General features: G+C 37.7%; 1 protein-coding gene across 1 annotated transcript; it reads left to right on the top strand.

Annotated features, from left to right (window-relative positions):
• Positions 1–2,153: 2,153 nt before the first annotated feature.
• On the top strand, positions 2,154–15,616 carry LOC142143939 (fetuin-B-like). The gene is made up of 7 exons (XM_075202229.1): positions 2,154–2,407; positions 4,119–4,241; positions 6,255–6,342; positions 6,440–6,603; positions 11,090–11,203; positions 12,290–12,376; positions 14,998–15,616. Exons 1-7 carry the CDS (start codon positions 2,204–2,206, stop codon positions 15,538–15,540), a joined length of 1,323 nt encoding a protein of 440 aa, XP_075058330.1. The 5' UTR covers positions 2,154–2,203; the 3' UTR covers positions 15,541–15,616.
• Positions 15,617–17,598: the final 1,982 nt, after the last annotated feature.

Here is a 17,598-nt window from a genome sequence, read left to right as displayed (position 1 = left end):
ATTCTTCACAGGAAGTGTTCCGATGGCCTGGAATATGTGGAACAAACAACTAATTGATAAACAAATATTCCATATAGCTGTCCTTGGAAATGGACTGCGGAGAGGAGATAAAGAGAGGAGTGCACTTTAAATGTAAATACTTTATGGGGATAACCACGCCCCCATTTTCCTTAAATAGGAGTTGAAAACATCGGAGCATTACTTTGAAAAAGTCCCGCTTGGAACGGGACAAAACGCGTCAGCAAGTAAAGGATTTCCCTTCAGGTTTCTTTATTATACACAGCGCTGTGTGGAGAAAGATAATACCCTGACAAATACATGCTCCGATGATTGCATTGACATTGTCTTCAAGCGGAACGAGTATACATCATATCGGTTCCTGCACGCTTGAATTGGACACTGTACTTCTTTCAGTGGAAACATCAACGGATATCCGGGTGGCTTGGGAACTTTTTACAGGTGGATTAGAATCAAGCTTCCCTGTATCTCTCTACAAGAGCCATAGGATGTGGTAAGAATTGTTGCATTACACATTTATCGTCTCCGATGTTATGAGAGTCTATATATATATACGCAGAAAGGAGGACATCATGAACTGTACTTATCGTATAAACATGGAATACGCCTAATTGTGTATTTCTGGATTTTCTATATTATTACATTGAAGACCATTTGTTTGTTGTGGATACACACAAAGTAGTTATCCTATTTTTAACGCATTTTTTATTTTTATTTTTATTTTTATTTTTAGATAAGAATTTTCAGAAATGAGATCTCTATATTTTTTGAATCATGCATGTATTCACATTTTTAAGGTTTATGATGGATCCAAGTTTCATCAGATGAAAGAGGAGATATAAAATGTTTTTATTAACTGTTTCTCCTCACTAACATTGTATGAGAAACATAAAGGTTGTATTATATTGGTACGCTCAGCCCAAATCTAAATATCATTATACTTTTGTCTGTATTTGTATATAAGATCTCCAGTTGGGAGTTGTGTGATTTACTGTAGGGACTCAAGTTCCAATAAATTTGTGTATTTTACCCAAGTGTGTATTCTATAGACAGTGATTGTATATAGGTAGAGGGTTATTCCCAGCGCTGGACATTTTGGTGCATTTTTTCTTAATAAATAAAGCATGTTTTCATTCATTATTGCCTGTTATGGCAATAGAATAAGGGGACTGCGGTATTACTTGAACTCAAATGGTCCATGTTAAACAGTCTTCTTGTCACTCGCAGTCCCTACAATTCTTCTGTGTACTGGGGCTGGGCTGTCAGTTGTAAGTGAAATGGAGTCATTGCCGAGACAGCCTCTTATCGAATATCATTGGCCTGACATGACTTTAATTGTACATTGCTCCATCAGTCATCTGTTATCACTGTGATGACAGACGATACTTAACACGGATAAAAATGAGTGTTAAATAGTCCCCATAATCTCATCTCAAATATGTTCAGTTCTGAAGAGCTCATGAAACTTTAACATATTTGCAAATTTTAAACTATGTTCCTTGTCCTTAAATTGTTCCAGGATGGAATATATACTAATTATGGAAGGTAAACAATTATTTATAGAAGAGTTTTGTATGAAATAAAAGTTTGTGTGGGTACAATCTGATCCCTTATATAAGGAAATAAGCAGAGAGAATCAGATGTGTCCTCAGATAGCTCTAAATAGTTTTAAAGTCTAACTGGCCAAAAACTAGCTGCAGAATCCAGCATTTCAAAAGTATGATGGTGTAATTTACCTAATTTCACAGTACTGTTCCATTTTCCTGAGCCTTCAAATAAAAGATAGAACCAGTTAGGGACTTTACCCTACAGAAAGGTCTGCAAAATGATATTATATAAAAATGGAACCTCAAATAAACATATAGTCTGATTTTATTGTTTTTTTTTACTATAAAGAATTTCTCATACCTTTTATTTGATTATTTATTCAGTTGCTTACATAAGAGGAAGAACTCAGTTGAGCAAGTCAGTTTGCCGTAGATAATAAATTGGACATTCAGTACAATGACCTGCGACCTGCTACCTGGGCAAAACAAACAGCCTTATAATCATTTACCTTTTATTTGTAGTTCTGCCAGACTGAGGTCAAGGAGAAAAGCAAGGGTCCATAATTAAGGACTATATAAAATGATGTTTTTTGTGTGGTTGATTGGGTCAGAAAAATCATTTTAACTGAGCCATCAAAATGAAGCAGATTTGTGCATTAGCCTTATTTCTGTTAGTATCACTATGTTCTGCCAGAAGCCCACCATTATTACCCAGTGTAATCCCTCTAGACTGCAATGCAACTCAGATACAATCTGATTTGGCAGTGGACTTGATAAATGAAGACCGAGATGAGGGATTTGTGTTTAAGCCGATCCGAATTAAGTCCGTTTTTCAGCAAGAGGTGAGTGACTCTCTTATTGCATTAAAACAATAGAAAATAAAGTGTCATTGTATTTCAATATCTCAGATTTATATGTTAATACATTATGAAAGAATAATAACTGGAAAAAGTAGAAGATCGCTTTTTTGAACTTTTATTTATGTGGTAGTTTTATACATATAATATAAATAAACCTGATAAAAAATGAAAGGGCTTATTTATCAATCCAATCCCATTTATGTTATGCACCTTTTTCTTGTAGTGGAAGAGTGTCCTGTATAATACAAGATACAAGTAAATACAAGTGAAAGAATTTTTTCATAACTTATTATTATACTTTTAAAATGCCCAAAAAATTTCAAGCATATACAATAACAACCAAAAGAAAACAATAAACATGTAGTTTTCAGTTAAAAAAACAAATATTGCACAATGCACCAATACAGAAGAGGTGGTTAAATGCACTTTTAAGTTTAATTAGTAACACAGTTACCAGCAGACATAGGACAGAACTCTAAAATGTATAAAAATAGCATTATTAATGTATACTTTGATGATATGTGGAAACCCGGTGCTGAAGTTATATTTGTTAAAGAAGACAATGTCCATTTTTATTTTTTTTATAATTCATTTGTCCCAATTAATATCATATGATGATTTGCAAAATATTATTTTCTGATCAGCGTGTTTGTGCTTAAGAAATTCTCCAACCAAAATGAATTATGTTCCCTCACATGTTTATGACCCACACTGCAATGCTAAGGTTTCATTATTCCTATTTACCTTGTTAGTGATTCCAGCGCTGTATGCAAGGCTAAAACTACTAGCTCATTTATCAATGGGAGTAAGATCTGATATGTCACATTTATCGTTTCACAAACAGCAGCATTGGCAACTTAATTGTCAATGGCACCTATTGTTTCATAATGATAACCTAGCAGAAAAGATGTGAATGTGTTAGAGAACTATTATCAAGTGATTTATATATATATATATATATATATATATATATATATATATATATATATATATATATATATATATATATATATATATATATATATATATATATATATATATATATATATATATATATATATATATATATATATAGGGCAGCACGGTGGCGTAGTGGTTAGCACATCTGCCTCATAGCACTGGGGTCATGAGTTCGATTCCCAACCATGGCCTTATCTGTGTGGAGTTTGTATGTTCTCCCTGTGTTTGCGTGGGTTTCCTCCGGGTGCTCCGGTTTCCTCCCACACTCCAAAAACATACTGGTAGGTTAATTGGCTGCAATCAAATTGACCCTAGTCTCTCCCTCTCTGTCTGTCTGTGTGTGAGTGTGTGTCTATAGTAGGGAATTTAGACTGTAAGCTCCAATGGGGCAGGGACTGATGTGAATGAGTTCTCTGTACAGCGCTGCAGAATTAGTGGCACTATATAAATAAATGATGATGATGATATATATATATATATATATATACATATATCTATCTATCTATCTATCTATCTATCTATCTATATATATATATAAGCCAATAACTTAACCCTCTCCATAAGCATGTACTGAAGACTCAAAGGATCCTGAAAAAAAAATCTTGTTTTGAGTCTTGTTTATGAGAAGCACACGAGCATCTTATCATAACCTATTCTCAGACTGTCCTCCTCTAGTTCTCTTATCAGTGATACTACTACCATCTATGTTAATTTTGCTCTTTTCTTATTGCAGTCTACGAAAATAAAAGGAGCCTCCATCTATTACTTAGATCTTGATGTTATTGAAACAGAATGTTCTGTCTTGAGTGGGAAAAAATGGAAAGAGTGTGATGAGCGTATTCCTATACATGAACAGGCAAGTATTAAAATGAGAATCAACCAGGTGAAATTGAACATTTTCCATAAATTAAGAAGATTAGCGGTCGAGGTGGTTCTACTGTTTGTACTCTGTACGGCACTGCAGAATTCTTGTGGCGCCTTATAAATAAAGGATAATAATAATAATATATGGTGGTATGCCATACTATCAATTTCCATTCACTTACATTTTCCATGCCAACACTTCTAAATTTCCACTTCGATCACTGACACAGATTATATAAATTAGAACCAAAATACCAGACTAAGAATTATTTTAAATTCCACAAAGAAAAAAGGAGTTTTTAGTCGTAGTCCTCAGAACTGTCCTATCTATTTCACCATAGTACTAGACTGTGTCATAACTCACAATTAAAAACAACAGCAAATTAACAGTGAAAAAATAAGCATGCATTAAAATGCTGATTGTACCCATCTATTGTCAATATAGTTGAGGCTTTTGCCCTTAGTAAATCACTGCTCAATTTTCCCCTAAAAAGTTTTAAGATTTAAACATGAATTGTTAAACAGGGCTACAGTTTTCTCTGGGCAACAAACCTCAACAATATTGATAATAGACAGGTACAATCAGCATTTTAATTCACGCTTATTTGTTCACTGTTATTTCACTGTTTTTAAACATATCAATTTATTATAATAATATGCAATAAAGTAGTTTTTAATTATAAGTTATGGCACAACCCAGTACTATGATGACATAGGACAGTTCTGAGCACTACAACAAAAAACTCCTTTAATCTTGTGGAATTTATCTGTATGTCAGTTTGGTAGTAGCACCCCAAGAATAGATAAATAATTATAATTATATTAAGTATAATCAAGGGAAGAACAACTCCTAAAACACTTTTCACTTTACTGCTGAGACAACTCCCCTAACTCCATTGAGATATATTTAAACCAGAGTCCAACTGATGGATGGTGGCCAAACGTGGACTCTGAATACAAAGGAAATAAGTGTGTAGATTTTTGTAGCCAGCTGTACTAGGCGGTAGCTAATCAGGTAACATTTGTATGGCAGTGGGTGGACTGATTTCAGAAACAGAAATACAATCTGTAGCAATTTCATGTTGTTTGAGGTTACTGTTCATCATTAGTTCACCACAGAGCAGCCATCATGGTTGTGCCAATGAAAATTATAACTGCTTGAAAATACAGCTTTGAGAGGTACCGAGGGCCTGGCTGAGGACATTTCAATGAGTGTCTGATTTCTCCTTCAAAACGACAGAAAACTTAATTTAGAATCATGTTTAAATTTAGCTCACTGTTGTTATTACAACGTCTTGTCCACCAGAAAACTTGGATATCCATCCTCATGCACCCAGCAATATTGGATGACAGGAATTAAGATTAACATGTATATATTCAGCTTTCTTATTTACTGTTTACCCCAGAAGCTTTTGGCTCCTTAAAGAGGTTTTCCACTTTCACAAGCCCTCATTTTAACCAGTGCATTGCACCAATATGCTTTCATTGTACTAATGTAGCAGACCCAATACCAGTATGTTTTGGAAGACAGCTGCCTGATGACGACAGTGGAGGTTCCAGGGGAGAATCCCCATTTATTAATCTAGCAACAGTCGACCGGCCTCTAAAGAGCTCTACTGGCCCACTCCCATTATTAAACAGATTCCTTATCTTGCTAACTTAATCTCTGTGTATATGGACACCCACCAATCTATATCATAACGTGGCACAAGGTCTACTCTGGATAGGTTGGTGTAAAAAGCACATTACAAGGCTACATTACAATTAATGTCATATGATGAATGTTTCCATTACAGTAATACTTGCAAGTAATGTAGTGCAGACATGAAGTATGTTTTCCTCATATAGTATATTTCTGGTTAAAATGGCTGACTTGGAAAGTTTAGCCTTTAATATATTTAAACCTTTAATATATTAAATACATCTAGTATATATATATAAATGTTGCTGAAAAGTATTCTGATCATGAGAAACTTTTATCAACACAATACTATTTACTTCATAGGTAACTGGTCACTGCAAAGCCATTATTCTCATATCCAGGCCATGGAGAATACTGAAACTGTTAAACTACAACTGCACCCTCAGTACAGGTACAACCAGATGGGAATGAATGTAACATTTGTGTGGGTATGGTTGGATTGGGGGGTGGGGAATTTTACACATTTGATGACCCTGTTTTGTTACCAGTTCCTTCCAGTACAATTCACAGGATGTGCCCAGACTGTCCTACAGTGATAGAGATCACAGATAAAATTAAAGAAAAGGCCGATCTCCTGGTTCAAAAATTCAATGCAGAGAGCAACGAGACCAGATATTTTAAAGTGGACGATATAGAAAGAGTGAGATTACAGGTAAGGGCATATGTCCATGTCAGGGAACTACAAGACGCAGAGAGGATACTTGTTTATAATTTAAAAGAACAAACAAGAAATCACATATATGATGGTATTCATAAGTGCAGTGTCACCTGTTACATGTTCATAAGGGCAGTGTAACCTATTATATCATCATAAGTGTAGTGTAACCTATAATATGTTCATAAGTGCAGTGCAACCTTGTTTTATGTTCATAAGTGCTGGAGAATTCACCAGCATTCAAATTTAGACAGATTGTGCATTCTCTCTTACCTGTTCTTGCTCTTCTTTGTCCGCTGTTCTTGCAGCTTTATTGTTCTAGCTGGCTTCTAGAAAGTTGGGGTCCTGTTTTGAAAATATGCAGCAATTGTATTATAATGCTAAATGTGGACAAATCCTGAATGATTAGGCTCCAAAACACAACAGGCCAGATAAAACTTCCCCATACACAGGCATATGTAGGCAATAAAATATATGAAAATTGTTGTCAAAAAGCTATAATAAAATATAAACCTCTATCAGCCCCACCTGACTAATATTTAGCATTCTAATGACCCTAGAACCACTGAGACCATCCTTATAACCGCCACACAATGCAAAGATTATGCCCCCCCATAGTTGCTTTTTTAAAATAGTCCCCTCAACCATTTCATCAGCCCCTTTCAGACTCTTCACCTGCCCCCTTTTAGCATTGTCACCTGACCCTATTAGCATTGTCACCTGACCCCATTAGCCTCTTTACCTGCCCCTTTAGCAATGTTATATGCCCCCATTAGCATTGTTACCTGCCCCCATTAGCCTCTCCACCTGCCCCTTTAGCCTCTTCACCTGCCCCTTTAGCCTCTTCCCCTGCCCCCTTTAGCCTCTTCACCTGCCCCCTTTACCCTCTTCACCTGCCCCTTTAGCCTCTTCACCTGCCCCATTTAGCATTTTTATCTGCCCAGGGCCGGACTGGGACTAAAAATCAGCCCTGGCATTTAAAACACACAGGCCCACCTCAGTTCCAGCAGGACAGAAACTATGTGCCGAAAGGGCGTGACCACATTGTGTAGTGGGTGTGGCAAACATGTGGTATTGATACATACAATATAATAAAACATTACATTTACCACAACCTCCCAGCCACATCACGCCATCCTCCCAGGCACATTATGACACCCCCAGCCCACTGTACTTATCTATGCTTCTGGTGCTGCTGACATACATATGGGTGGGAACTTCCTGTAGAGTGAGCAGGGAAGCTCTTTGTCTCATGAGATTACCAAATCTTGTGATACTTAGAGCTCCTCGGCTTGCTCTGCAGTCTATGTCCTGTCCGGGAACTGGGAGCAGCTATCCGTTCCCTTCCCCTAACCAGAGCTGGATAAAGGCTCAGGGGGTCCAGGATATTTAAGACAGCAGGACCCCTATTATGTAACATGGTTATCATTTTAGACAAATACACAGGCACTACTACTGTTAGAAGCACACAGCTCTGCCTTCACAAGCAGTACGTAGTAAAGCGGTACATACCTCCCAACCGTCCTTGCAGTCGGACCAAATCCTGACTAAGAGAGAAACAGTCACCCAAATTCAGGACTGCCCCACTAGATTCAGGACAGTTGGCAGACCTACCTGTCTTGGTCACTTTCACCACTTTTAGCAGCTGGTTTCTTTATCTCTTTAGCTCAGTTCCTTCTTGTCTTGATCCTGGAATATTGGATGCCCTATTTTAAAAGAAATGAGATTTAGAAAACTCCAACCAGCCCCGGTGTTAAAACAATAGCACTCACGTTTTATAATTAGGCCTTCCTCTGGTCCCTGCAATGATAATATTCACATTTAATAAGTAGACCTATTTCTCTCCAATCAGCTCCAACATTAAATTAACAGTATACCCATTTACTCAAAACATATTTCCCTCCCTCCAAACAGTCCCAGCAATAAATTAAAAAGCTTAATAAATATAGCCATTTTCCACAACCATCCCCGGCAATAAATAATTCATATTCACATTTTATAAATAGCCCTCCTTCCCAAAATCAGCTCCATATTCAATTGATAGCCCTAAACCATCCCAGCATTAAATTAACGGTTCCTTCACCTCACCTTAAATAATTTGCCCCCACCTACACTCCACCATTAAATAGCCTACCTCCCACACTATATTAAGTTCCTCCTTTCCCTCACATATTATATTAAAATACTGCGCACACACACACATGCACGCTATCTTAAAATACTGCACGTATGCACACTATGTTAAAATACAGCACGTGCACGCACACACGCACACTATATCAAAATACTGCGCACGCACACTATATTTAAAATACTGCGGACACACATGCACACTATATGAACATAGCCAAACACACACACACACACACACACACACTATAGCAACATGAACACACACACACACTATAGCAACATGGACCCACACACACACACTATAGCAACATGGGGCCACACACACACACTATAGCAACATGTGCAGGCCCGGCGCTCCCATTAGGCAAGGTTAGGCACTTGCCTAGGGCGCCGGGCTCTGGAGGGCGCCTGGAGGGCGCCACAGAATTCTGAAATACTTTAAAACTGTGCGGCGACCGCTGACTATACCTGTCACGACCGCCGCACAGCATTCAGATGGACGGGGAGGGGGGGAAGAGGCTATTTTGTCACCACCGCCGCCTCTCTGCTCCGTCTCCTCCCCTCCGGCGATTTTTGCGGGGGGGGGGGGGGGGCGCCGCTTTTTTAAAAATGCCTAGGGCGCCGTGGACCCTAGCACCGGCCCTGGACATGTGGACACACACACACGCTATGGCAGCATGTGGACACACACACACACACACACACTATAGCAACATGTGGGGACACACACACACACACACACACACACACCATAGCAACAGGTGGGGGGGGCACACTCACACTATAGCAGCCTCTTCACCTGCCCCACTTAGCCTCTTTACATTTAGCATTTTAGCATTGTTACCAGCCCCTCTGCCACCAGACATTATTGTTCCTGGGCAGCAGTCTTCTCTCCAGCACTATACATGACAGGCAGCCTGGCAGCGATCGCTGCTAGATGCCTGTCAGTGTGGCCGCAGGTGCTTCTTACTGTGGTTACGTGAGGTGTAGAAGTCCTGATCTCGTGTGACCACAGTAAGAAGCGCCACCCCCTTTAGACCAGGGGCGGTCCTGATGATTCCAGCCCCATCGCTGCCATAATAAAAAAAAGAAATGGCAGGGGAAAAAATTAATCTTGGTGACGCTGCACCCCCCAGGCTCCAGCGCCCCAGGCTGCAGCCTGATCAGTCTATTGGTTGATCAGGCCCTGAGTGTAACCTATAATATGTTCATAAGTGCAGTGTAACCTATTATAGGTTCATAAGTGCAGTGTAACATATAATATGTTCATAAGTGCAGTGTGGCCTATTATATTATAGGTTCATAAATGCAGTGTAACCTGTTATATTACAGATTCATAACTGCAGTATAACCTTGTTTAATGTTCATAAGTGCAGTGTAACACATTATATGTTCCTAAGTGCAGTGTAACCTATTATATCATTGTGCTGCTATGTATTTTCACCACAGGAATCAATAGACAGAATGAAAACACTCTACAGTAAAATTGCAAAAACAATATATTATATATGGCCCCCTACTGTAAATTATAAGGATATTAGTCAACAAGGTGTTTTGCGGCTTTAGAAAAGTTCAAATACTATATACAGGTCACAGAAATATGAGAAGACTTCTAATAACCATATCATATTTTGTTCTTTAGATACAAACATGAAGGTAAGAAAATATTGGGAAAACAGAATGAAAACATATGTCAGCACATATAATCAAAATGAAAAAAACCCCATATAAACTGGACCCTTTCTCTCTCTGTAATGCATTATCACCCTCATTTTCCTTTTATCTCTCCCTTCTGAGAAAAAGATGATGGTAGAACATGGTAACTGGGTCTGGGTTCTATCATCAATATACAACCACTGAAATGATTCTCCAGATTAGGGATACAAAGAAAATAAAATATAAACAGTGCCCCAGAAAAAGGGCAAGTAAACAATAAAGTAAATACATTTCAGTGATAAAAAATGTAATGCAATACCAGTGTTGAAATAAAAAATGTGCATAATAAAAAAATAAAGTAATAAAATGAAAGATATCATGGTTCAAATAGCAATGATGTAACAATGTTTCATATAGCAACATTGTGCTCTTTACTTTTTCAAAACCCTCTGTTACAAATAATATATACAGTATATTGTATATCATCCTTCTTCCTATGGCATATATATATATATATATATATATATATATATATATATATATATATATATATATATATATATATATGTGTGTGTGTGTGTAAATGTATATATATATATATGTGTATATATATATATAACTGCAGCTTAAATGACATAACAATAACTGCATTCTACATATCATTTTTGTCTTGTAACTTTTGGTTTTTTTGCAGTGGGTGTTTGGAGCATCTTACTTCTTGTTATTCACTATAAAAGAAACTGACTGTTTGAAAACACAGGCTGACGTTAACCTTGCAAACTGCAATTCTTTAAAAGACCATGAAGCAGTAAGTAAAATGTTTCTCAGATGTTTCCCATTCTTAATTTCATATTCCGACTTTGCAAAATTAAATCGCCACAGGATGAGGTGAATAAAAAGATTACAAAGTGACTGAAATCTAGGCCACGGCCTATGAAACAGTGCTAGGTCTGATAAGTAGTTGTTAATGAAGATATACCAGCAGACATTATAGGGCTAGTGGAGAGTGAGCACTGCAGCAGATTGCATGGTATATGTTGTGTGAGATCGCTTTGCCCAGGCCCAGAAAGAGGGTTCATGCATATGCGCTCCTGCAGATTTGCGTATTTCTGCCACTTACGCCAGTCTGTGCCTGGAGAGATGGGATAGGGGAAATTCTAACTTAGGCTGAGTACAGTAAGGGTATGTTTAGACAATTGCAAAAGAAAGCTGCTGGGAAAAAAAGCATATACGCCTGAGACAGCCATATTATTTGTGGGTGGTGCTGACAGGTGCAAGTAGCGGATGATGATGATGATGATAATGATGATAATAATAATAATGATGGTGATGGTCTCTGGCACTAACAAACCCCCTGTGATTGACTGTTTGCGATTGCATGACTGATGCTGATTGGTTAGTTCTTCATCACAAGTCACCTATTAGGCTGTTGTGTGCATGTTTAAGCAAAACTTTTTTTTTATGAACACAAGATAGGGAATTTGTTTCAGCTGTATTAGGGAGTATTTTAAACTTTTATTGATGCCTAATGGGGAGTGTGTTTGATGCACACAATATAAATTAATAAAAACAAGGGGGCAGCCATGGGATGTAAGTGTCAGTGACGTGTGCCTGGCATAAACTGGGTGCATATGCCACTGGTCCCGACCTGCACGGATCTTAAGATGTGTACAATTCAGCATATGGGCATAAATATGCAATTTTTACATTAGGCTTTTGTTTTAGAGTAAATGGCACCTAAATTGCATCAGGCAGTGTATGGGCACTGTATGAGTACAAAGCAAATAAATAGGGAAAGGTTTGTAGATTCTGCCTCTTATCTTCCGTCCCAGGTTTTTCTCACTGGAAATAACTTTATTTTTGGATATATTCTGTATTTTCTTCTCACCCACAGCATGTTGGTTTCTGCAAAGGAAGCTCATTCATTTCAAGAGATCAGGTGGAGCTTTTATCCGTGTCCTGTGAAATCTACAACCCAACGGTAATGAACCTATTTAATGTAATACTAGGAAAAACTGATGTCAAATAGAAGTATGGATTGTGGCTCATGATTGTATATTAATTAAGTGAATGAGCACAAATGAGCAAAAGTGCAACAAACGAAAGGGCTTTTTTAGTTCTTTCAGTAACAGTAAAAAATGTAGAATGTAGCTTCAAATTGTCTTCTAATGCTGGCTGATCTTGTTAAAGAGACAGTATAAGGGAGATTAAAGAAACACATTGCGTGTGTTTCCAAAAGCATAATATTGTAATTCCATGCCATACATTACAAATAGTGTGTGTTTTCTTTACCACATACAAATGTTTCAAATAAACATTAATTGAATAAAACTCATCCTCAAAATCCTCGTTCACCACTTTCTTAGCTATAAATTAAAATGGCCTTCATTTTGCTCCGTCATAGTCCAAATGGAAATTAAAATCTTCCATTAAAACCTTCCATTTCCACTTTATTAAATATAAAACCATATGTTCTCCTTCCTTAATTCATCTTTGTACAAACCAGGGAAAAAACAAAAATCCCCATAAAAAATTTGCCGCTAGTTCATTTAAAGGATGGGATTATTCTTCACTGTCAGCCAATCACAAGTGTCCAGTGTGGGAAAATTCTGACTGGTTGTCTTTGGAGGGAATCACAGTTAATCCCAGTTAATCCTGCATTCGATCATTTAGCAATGATCATTCACAAGTTGGTTGTTTATTATGGAAGTATTTTGGTTTTCTTTTGTCTGCCCATTTGAACTATGATGGAGCAGGTAAGAAGAAAGAAGATAAGAAGATTTGCTTTTCACATTTCAACTACAATGGATCAAAAAAGTATATAAGATGTGTTTTATTCATTTAAAGTTTATTTCAAAATTGTGTGTACACTGGGGATGGTTGATGGAGCTGCCTGTTTTTTTTTTATTTCGTTTTTTTATCACAAAGTGAAGCATCTGGGGGTTGAGTGGAGGCAACTTTCAATCACTTGCTGTATTCCTTATTTGGTTGTGTGTGTGTTTTTCTACATGTGACTGGCACCTACCTCTGCTCTGACCACAGATGCTGCTGATTCCACAGCAAACCAATCAATCAGCCATGTTATTGCAAATAAAGCTCATCCATGGTTTGGTGTTTAACATTAACAGTACTCGTGGGGAAATTGTGTGCATGGGCTACACAATGGCAAGATATTTGCCCAGCTTTATAAAAATAACACAATATGATGGTGCTACATTTGTATCCAGTATGGAGAACTGTGAGAAATATAGTTCTTTGCATGTCAAAATAATTAACTTCTAAGGGATAGATTTATTAAACTTTCTAAAAAGGTAAAGTGGAAGTGTTGCCCATAGCAACCAATCAGATTCTAGCTATCCTTCACTAGAATGTACTAGATAAATGGTAGCTAGAACCTGATTGGTTGCTAAGGGCAACACTTCCACTTTTCCTTTTTAGAAGGTTTGATAAATCTAACCCAAAGCCTGAGATACTGAAACTGCATGAAGTGTATAATGAAACCACAAATCATAAAATATAGAAGAATCATATTTAATATAGACAAAAAGATATAGGCAACACATACTGGTGTGTAGAAAACTTTCTCTGCTCACTCAATACAGTATGTGAAATTGTTGTGTCTGACTCTGGCATATGCAAAACAATTAAGGTTTTCCATCTCTATTGTAGTTGTTCTGTAGGATAAATAAATAAAAACATTTGTTTTACAACAATTGGTATATTATACTGAATTGTAGCATTGTGTTACTATTCCCACAATTCTAAATAGCCACCTCCCAGTCATCAACATTTCAATACTTGCAGCCTCAGTTTATTGTCATGTCTCAAAATCCTGCTTAAATAGCCTTCCTCACACCCATCAAGTTCTAAATCTTCCATTCAGTCGTCAGTGCTCATGTTACTATATTCCCCCACAAGCATCAATAATTCCACAAACTTGCTACAAACAAATTTCCACATCTTAAAATCCTTCCTTCCAGTCCCAATATCCTCAATCCTTGCATCCTCTTCAGTTCACTTACCCTTTTCCGCATCAGTGCTAATTCTCTAATATTCTCAGTATCTACTGTCTAGTCTCCCTTAGTCTTGTAACATTTTTTTTTGGTACAATATTGTGTTGCGTGATATGGTTGTAACATCCCTACACAACCATGTCAGAAGTTGTTCAGATGCTTAGCAGTTGTACAGCATATCCAGCAGTGCATGTTTGCAGGCAACTGGGTGCCCAAGCCAAGGCCAGCCATATAAGTAATGCCATCTGTGCTAATGCTGCCCTAGCACCCTAAAATATATTCTCTTGCCAGCACTAAATTACACCCCTTTGACTCCTTATTACCCAAAGCAGTGACTTCCACACTTTTTCCTTCCAGTCATAGACATATAACGCCACAATATTTTTGATACCGAAAAAAGCACAGTTCATTAGCTACAATACTGCACAAGCACACAATCATGTGTTAATATCCCCTCCAGGATTTCCTTAATGAATTAACATGTTGTTTTCATTAAATAATTAATAAACACAATAAGATAACCTATGACAATGTGATATATGTAAATGTTTTTACTATATATTGCACTTATATGGTTGTAACTTTTTAGGATGATGATGACAGCCATGAACAGTGTGGTCTTGGACAAGAAAGTCAAAAGGTTCAACAAGGAAAGGAAAACAATGATGGCAAAGGACCTGGTGAAGCAGGACCAGATCATCATAGACACAAGCATGGTCGCCATCACAGAGGTCATAAACGTCACCACTGCCACCCTGGTCACCATCATAAACATGCTCACCCTCATCATCACCATCACCATCATCACCTGAACCATACTCACCAGCATGACCAGTCACATGATCATCATGGTCAGCGCAACCATACCTCTGAAGGACACGGCTCTTCATCTGAAGAGAACAATGATAACAAACCACATGAGAAAAGAACAAAGGGGTCAGTTCAGATTTACTACCCCATGGATGATTCTACAAAACTGCCAACTCCAACCATCTCTCGCCCACCTCCTCCCCCAGGAAAACATAGGTCTGATAATATTGACTTTCCAAATGAAGATTCCCCTCTGAAAACATGTCCCGGTGAACCACTGGTAGACTTACCACAAGTTGTGCAGGATAAAATTTTTGCATAGTGTAAAAAATAAAATGTCTAAAAAATAAAATCAAAGACATATGTTAAAAAGAGAATAAAATCTTCTGAAATATTAACATTTGTAACAGTATTTTTTCAGACTAAGCTAAGTATTCATCAGTACTTGTAATAACATTGATTCAATGAACTCAGAGGTTTGCATATAAAGTTTTTTCTAGACATTTAACTAAGTAAATGAATTCCATCATCAGAAAAACATTTGATAAGTATGCAGCATATTGCTGATTATCTTTTCAATTTTAATTCAATACATAATCCAGGGAGGGAAAATTTGGCATCACATTTATCCTAAACTTTTAGATTTTATTTGTGTGACATTCATTTCAGAAGTTTATATTTCCTAATAAGATCAATAAATACAAGGGAGGGCAGGGGCTGGCTGGCAGACTTTAGCCCGGGGGGCAAGCACACAGCACTGGCCCATAAGTAGCGGCCCATCATTAAATGGTGGTTTTCGGTACAATATATATTTATCAATATAAAAAGAGCCTATTTTAGTTTTGCTTAATCCAGCAATACTTTATCATTATAAATAATAAATGTTAAATAAAAAAAAATGCAATAAAAAAAAAAAAACTTCCCTTTATATTGCATTTTATTTTATATGTTCCTTCTCCATACACCACTTTTTTTTTTTTTAACATAACTGGATGATTATAATGGGATTTATCAAAATGCAAAAAGCCTGCTTGCTTTAAAAACCTGATGTTTTTGCTTCACCCTGTATACTAATAGGGTTATTTGTTTTAGGCTTACCCTAAACCAAACAAAATTAGGGATGGAACTGGAAGGAGGGGCAGAGCACTAGCTGTCAATCTGACACCCTGGCCCAGAGCTAGATTAAGGCGCTGGGGGACCCGGGGCACTTTGACAGGGGGTCCCTATGATGTAACAAGGTTATAATTTTAGACAAAACAGAGGCAATACTGTGTGCACTACTGTTAGGTTCACACAGCTCTGCCTTCACGAACAGTACACTGTGAAGCGGGACATACCTCCCAACTGTACTAAGTGAGACAATCACCCAAATTCGGGACTTTCCCACCATATTCAGGGCAGTTGGCAGACTGTCCTGCTCTCTCCTACCTGTTCTTGTCACTTTCACCACTTGTGACTGCTGGTGTCTTAACTCATTTGCTGCTTGTCTGGATCCTAGAATGTTGGATGTCCTATTTGGGAAAAAAATGGGTACATAAAATTTAGAAAACGCCAAACCGTACTGGTGTTAAATTAATAGCAACCACATTTTATAATTAGGCCCTCCACCAGCCCCAACATTAAAATAATAATATTCACATTTTTTAAATAGATCTATTTCCCTGCAACAAACCCTGACATTAAATAGCAAACACATTTAATATTTAAACCTATTTCCCTCCCTCCAAACAGCCACACCCTACAAATAAGATAGCACCCAATAAATAACAAGTCCCCTCCTGCACTCCACCATTAAATAGCCTACCTTTCACGCTAAATTAAGACCCCCCCCTTCCCTCACACATTATTTTGACATGCTCCACAAACACACACACACATACACGCACACTCACACACTCTCTCACACACACACACACACACACACACACACACACACACACACACACACACACACACACACACTGTATCCACGGCCAATGATGTAAGGTGGCTGGTCCCAGAGGAGAGGCCAGCCACAAAGTAATAGAGACTTGGGCCGGTCCCTGTACCGGCCCAAAATAGCCTTTTTTGTGTCCGTCCCAGGGGGGCATCTACCCCCCTGCCCCCCGACCCAGCCCGCCCCTGACTGGGTGGTGCAGCAGTTGCTCATAGTGCTTGAACAGCGGCAATTTCTTAAGGTGATTTTAGCTACCATGAATATGATGGCTGTTGTACTTTAAGTGTTTTATGTAGCGGTGTAACCTATGGCTCTCCAGCCAGAAACATAATTTTGATAACGTTAGTCCAAACTAGCGTTATCAAAATGGCCAATGAGCTTGATGAATTTTATTTCTATAAAAAGCTGTAGAGAGCCAGTTCAATTATATTTATCTTGAACTGT

Source organism: Mixophyes fleayi, chromosome 3 (genome assembly GCF_038048845.1).
Source record: "Mixophyes fleayi isolate aMixFle1 chromosome 3, aMixFle1.hap1, whole genome shotgun sequence".
Classification (NCBI taxonomy): domain Eukaryota; kingdom Metazoa; phylum Chordata; class Amphibia; order Anura; family Limnodynastidae; genus Mixophyes; species Mixophyes fleayi.
This window is presented reverse-complemented; position numbering and strand designations above follow the sequence as displayed.